Source organism: Lolium rigidum, chromosome 4, assembly GCF_022539505.1.
Source record: "Lolium rigidum isolate FL_2022 chromosome 4, APGP_CSIRO_Lrig_0.1, whole genome shotgun sequence".
Taxonomy (NCBI): Eukaryota; Viridiplantae; Streptophyta; class Magnoliopsida; order Poales; family Poaceae; genus Lolium; species Lolium rigidum.
The window spans coordinates 230,232,094-230,238,210 of NC_061511.1; the positions used below are offsets into that span (position 1 = coordinate 230,232,094).

Below are 6,117 nucleotides of genomic sequence, written 5' to 3' on the forward strand. Positions count from 1 at the left end.
GATCTAGCATGGGATCCTACACATCTGGGATCGCCATCGTCGCCTTCTCGCCAAGGTAACCATAGGTGCAAATCGCCTCTATATACTTGACGTGCAAGTGGCACAACCCCTTTGTCTCGCTTCTCGTCGGGACGATGAGGCGTGGCAACGGCACAAACGCTTGAGCATCTTCACTTCGAGGCCCTCAAGCAGCTCAGTGACACGGAGATGGTGCGACGCCTGCCATGCCTTGACCATGTGGAGCGTTTTTGCGACGTCTGGGCGAGCTTCCGAGCTAAGGAGAGGCTCGAGCACATGCACGGGGACTTGTGCTGCCCGTTGACACTGGCTACACTGGGAGGATGACGCTACTTCCTGCTGCTCATCGACGACCTCTCCCGCTACATGTGGGTGATGGTCCTCGGCAGCAATGGAGAGGCGGCGGACGCCATCAGGCGCGTGCAGTTTGCTGCGGAGGCGGAGTGCGGCCGCAAGCTGCGTGTTGCATACTGCCACGGAGGCGAGTTCACGGCAACTGAATTCGCGTCTTACTGCGCTGATGAAGGAATGCAGCACCACTACTCTGTGTCGTACAATCCGCAGCAGAACGACGTTGTCGAGCAGCGCAACTAGACGTTTGTGGGGATGGCTCGGGCTCTTCTCAAGAAGAGAGGGATGCCGGCTATCTTCTAGGGAGAGGCGGTGGTGATAGCCATCTACATTCTCAACCGAAGCTGCTTGGATGAAGGGAGCATCAAGGCGAGCTACATTAACACCACAGATTAGCTTGCAGACCTGCTCACCAAGCCTCTTGGGAGAATCAAGTTCCTGGAACTCTGCTCCAGGATCGGGATGGCTGAGCGCTCCCACAAGACGACGTACAAGATTTAGGGGGAGAATGTTGGATAAGTCTCTATGGTCTTTGTGGAGATGCTGTTGCACATGGTCCTATGAAGGACTGGCTATTAGGATATCATCCTTGACTGCTTTTAGAGGCATCAAGAACTGGCAGTTAGCATCATCTTAGACTAGCATCTAGCATATTCGTGACTGGCTAGCAGATATATATCTGTACCCTCAGGTTGGTTATGGCATTGTGTGAGAAATAAACCAGAAAATTGTCCCACTCCTAGTGTCATCGTCTCCCTTGATGAGAGTAAAATTTCATCGACTAACATGGTAGACACTATGCTCTGTTACAATCATATGAAGCCTTGGAGAAGTTACAAGATACAACTGACGAAGAATTAGCTCGACAACTACACATACCTTCGTCGGAACTGTTTACAGTGAGTAAGTTTTATTTCCAGATGCGGGTAGAACTTGCAACCGTTTCGTTGGGAACTAACAATGGTACAGTCAGTATGGCTATACAAATCTAAGTTAAACAGGTTCTTTGTGAACTTTATTGTAGTACATCGGGACGAATAAACTACGGTCTGCAAGGAGTTGGTTGAAAATAACTGTATCCACCGAGCTGAGATTGCAAGGTGCTAGCAGGCGCATCCGCTTGTCTGTTCTTCGGTTTTAGGGGCTTGTTCTGCAACCGAATGGAAGTAGCTGGGGACAGAAAAGAGACATGTGTAAATAGTTAAGATTATGAAAATTAACAGCAGTGCTGCCAGGCTCGCATGCCTGGCCTGAAGATAAACTGAGCTCTCTACACCTGCCCAATTAGCCAAGAAGAGCACGCCGTTTTTTTTTTTTACTTACATGTCTTCATCGTGCTCATTCTCCAAGGCTAGTTTGGCGATGCAGAGGAAAGCAGTGTCGACGTTGTAGTCATCCTTGGCGGAGGTTTCAAAGTAGGGGATGTTGCCCTTGGAGGCACACCAGTCTTTTGCCTTCTTCTCAGGGACCTGCAGGGCGACAGTGAAGAAATTTCACAACATAGGTTCTATAACAAGAGTCGAGTGTTGAAGAAACTAACCACTCGTCTGCTTCCAGAGTCTAGATCGACCTTGTTCCCGACTAAAATGAAGGGGAATTGGTTGGGATCGGATGGTCCAGCCTGAAAGTGAAAAACGGCCTTCAGTGTCTTCAGTGCAACAGACAAATAACACTGTATTCGTCGTGGCAAAGGTTGCATACTTGGTTGATGAACTCGTCGTGCCAGGTACCGAGCGTATTGAACGATCTTTTAGCGTTGACGTCGTAGACAAGCACGCAGCAATCTGCTCCCCTGTAGAAGGCCACGCCGAGACTCTGGAACCGCTCCTGCCCTGCCGTATCCCAGATCTGCAATAGAGCAACACGCAGCCAGGAATGATGTTAACCATCACGTCGTTAGTTTTAGCATTGTAGAAGTACAAAATCAGTAGAAGAGGATTGACCTGCAAGGTGACTAGCCTGTCTTCGATGAGGACCTCCTTGGTGAGGAAATCGGCGCCGATGGTCGCCTTGTACTGCTGGCTGAACTTCTTGTGCACATATCTGATCCGTGTCAAGGAAAATGCCAAGCGCTGCACTTCAGGCCATCTTGCAGGCAGCACCTAAAGCCCCAGTCAAAAAGATGTAACAAACACAAAAACTCAATATATATCACGGCCGTGACAGACGGCACAACACTCGATCGGGGATGCACCTACTGGCTACCGAACATGTCACCACGATCCATAGCTACAGAATACAGGTATTGAACTCTGAAACTGAAACTGGAGCCATTGCTAATGTAGTGGTATGTTTGTCAAACTGGACTAAATCATCGGTAGCCTGCGCTGGGTACCCCGATCGACAGAAATCAAAGAACGAGAAGCCTGACGTGCGCTGCCGCCGGGTAAAAAGGATACTGGTTCATCAGCGACGTCTTCCCGACCCTGCACGCGCGGCCCAAACAAACCCCAAGTCAAGCCGGCCGGCGGTAAACCGAAAGCAAAACACACCAAAACAGAGCCAAGCAGCAAGAAGAAGAGGCCGGACGGAAAAAAAAAATAAGGCGGCGGAGGCTGACCCGCTGTCGCCGAGGACGATGACCTTGAGCAGCGTCCGCCTCGGCGTCGACGCCATGGCCGGGCGAGCGAGCGAGCTGGTCAGAGATGGACGCGGCGGGTGGGCAATCACTCGCTCTGCTCTGGTCGCGCCGCCCCTATCTATCTTGCAGTTGCCTCACGAGGCGGTGCCCGGCCAGCGAGGGAAAGACGAAAAGGAGTTGGGGCAGTTGGAGAGGACGGTGGCCGAGAAAACGAACGAATGGGTAAAAGGGCCGAGCCCACGGGCCCTATGACCCGTTACTGAAGCTCGCGGGCTGGGTCTGCCAGATTTTAGCGGTCCAGAGTGGCCCAGTAGCAATCGTGCATTCCGATCGCAAGTTGCAGCAGTTTTTTTTTTAAAGTTATCCTCCCACGAGGATCTGCATCACACCAGCGTAGATGAGCTGAGCAGCTGGCTTGTCAGTAGTGCGCGGAAAGCCGAAACTTTCAGGATCCGCTCGCAGATGTGTCACTACGAGGTCGGTGCCTCGCAGATCGCACTGCATTGCTTCTGACGGTTTTGCCCTTGTCCTCGTATGTGTACGTGTCCCAACACCATGTAACTTTTCAATTCTCTAATCAAACCACGTGTGGCTAAATCTTCGCCGTAAGCCAAAATAAAATATATGTTCGCTAATTGGGTTGAAAACACGGAACTTATATTTCATCGTCACTCTGTTAGATAGAGTAATTTGTTCACTAGCTAAATAAATGGTAGGATAATTTGTTGTTGCATATCATGAGTTGTTGAAAAAAATCTATAGACAAATGTCCCATCTGAGGTTTACCATCACAGATTGATGTTGAAATGCAAATGAATTTCATTTCCACAAATCTTAATCAATTGATAATCCATCTCCCCCGTCTCTATTGATGTCATATGGTGTCATGCATATAGACCTTTTTCTATATTGTAGAGTGACATATCATCATATAAATAGTGTACAGTCATATTTTTAATGTGTGTTTTCTCGTACAAAATATGCTTTTAAACATGTTACGTTGGTTTATGTACGATCTTGTCCTATGATTGCCCTCACAGGCCCCATGGCTTCCCCATAGACGCCTATTCTACTCTCTCACCATCTTTGTTATTACAGGTACCACATCCATTGTCACGGACTGAGCGCTATAGTTTTCTATTACACTAAATAAAGTAACTATGTGCCCTTTCGGGGACATACGATAAAAAGTAAATTATGTAATGTGTCCACCAAATACTTAGGATATAATATTGTTTACTAAATAATTATGAAGCTTTCCATTCAAAATATATTTCAATTGATTCTAAAAGCTTATGTCGGTGCATCTTTATTGATGCCTTGTCTCTTTGAAAACCTTTCATTTAGTCGAACATAGTGTGATCCATGAAAAACATAGGCAAAATCAGACACACTATCATTGATAAATTTGTGTCACTCAAATAGAAAATAACATACATAAACATATCGATTCCATTTTATATCTCTAAATACCTTGATGGATAGCTATAATGCATTTTATAGAACAAATATCTCAAAATTGGTCCATAATATCTATGCTTGTCTATTTTCAAGTGTACGAGTAAAAAAAATCAACAATATATTGTGGTGACACAGCATACCACTGCATGTTGTAGTATGCACGTCGTTGACATAACACAAGTGAAACACTGTTTCACTCATATTACATCCCTTAGAGTGGTACAAAAAAAATATATGCGAGTCCAAGGCATGTCTATAGAAGTACACACGAACTGTTTACATAAGATCAACACAGCCTCCTAATTTACAGTGAGGTAAAACTTCAGATAAAGCTCCAGAAGAACGAATCGTAGTCTAACTTATTGCTAACTCAATAACCGGTGTCTGTTCAGAAGAGCGACCGTTTATGTCTGTCGTAACCGAAAATGCGTCTGGTGTCTGTTCCAGCGGAGCGACGCAAAGTGACGGGCCGTCCGCGGAGACGCAAATCTGGCCCAAATATGCGCCAGGTTTGCGTCTCCGCGGACGCTCAGCGGTCGCGCCGAGTGTCCGCCAAAAAGACATAGGACCCGCGCGTCAGTGGCAGGGAGGCCGATATTATTCCCGCCACTGGCCATTCCCCGCGCGAAATACCAAACTAGACCGGTGCGAGCAGTCCAGAAGCGATGGACGTCCTCGCCGCCGCAGCCACCGCCATGGATGCGGCGCAAACCCTCGCACCCGCTGCCGCCCATACTCCCCCGTAGCCACGACCATAGCCTCAATGGAGGCTGCAGCTCCGGCGGCGGCCGGGAGGCAAAGCCGAAGGCGGCAAAGAAGGTGCTCTCCCGGAGGAGAAAATCATCGAGGCCGCGAAGCGTCGCGGTCGACGCAAGAACCAGAAGATCAAGACTGCCGCGGCCGCCAACCAGCAGGCCTGGCAGATGCAGATCAAAGCAGGCGTCGCGCAAGTAGCCCTCCATCCGACCTTAGCGGAGGGCTACATGCTCGTCAAGAGAGAGGGGATCGCCGGCGTCGCTCCTCCGGCCTCGTCGGTGAGCTCGGTAAGTTCCCAGCTGCGTCCTGGAACTCCCGCTCCCTTGCAGGGCCACCCCGTGTCGCGGTTCGCCTCCGGCCTGCCGCCGGTGAAGTTGACCGGGGCGGCGGAGCAGTTCAATGGTGCGACGGTTCCCGACCTCAACCGGACGCCTAGAAGCGGTGACTCCTGCCCGGGCGCGACACGGAAGACGTGCCAGGTGCCGGAGGAGAGTATGCCACAGCCCTGCATCCTGTTCGACGAAATGGCTTCGCCTGCCCCGACGATGGACGACCCGGTACGTGAGCTCTGTCAATGTATGTGACTGTCGTGTATCATGCGTCTGATGTCCGGTCATTCGTAGGACTATTGGAAGGACCGCCATGATTCAGACATCCAGGCCATTATCTTCGGCGGCGGCTTCGTTCGCGGTGATCGGGCCGGGACAGACCCGCATGATGACTGGGAGGCAACGCGAGATGCAGAGGACATCGAAAGCGCACGACTGTTCACCACCCAGCAGATGCAGCCAACACCCGTGTCCGCCGACGACTTCGACGACGCGCCAACATAGCCTGACATTGCTACGAAGAAGAAGGGGGAGAGCCGCAGGACACAAGGCTTCGTCGACGACGAGGATAAGTGTTTGTGCGAAGCGTGGCTGGCAACGAGCCATGATTGTATTAATGGC

At 50.1% G+C, this 6,117-nt stretch overlaps 1 protein-coding gene across 1 annotated transcript; it reads right to left on the bottom strand.

The window, feature by feature from the left end:
- Positions 1 to 1,159: 1,159 nt before the first annotated feature.
- On the bottom strand, positions 1,160 to 3,021 carry LOC124649749 (ras-related protein Rab7-like). The gene is made up of 7 exons (XM_047189335.1): positions 2,930 to 3,021; positions 2,769 to 2,795; positions 2,313 to 2,412; positions 2,071 to 2,217; positions 1,910 to 1,990; positions 1,693 to 1,838; positions 1,160 to 1,539 (listed from the first exon to the last, which is right to left on the bottom strand). The coding sequence occupies exons 1-7, from the start codon at positions 2,983 to 2,985 to the stop codon at positions 1,473 to 1,475; spliced, it is 624 nt and encodes a 207-aa protein (XP_047045291.1). The 5' UTR covers positions 2,986 to 3,021; the 3' UTR covers positions 1,160 to 1,472.
- Positions 3,022 to 6,117: the final 3,096 nt, after the last annotated feature.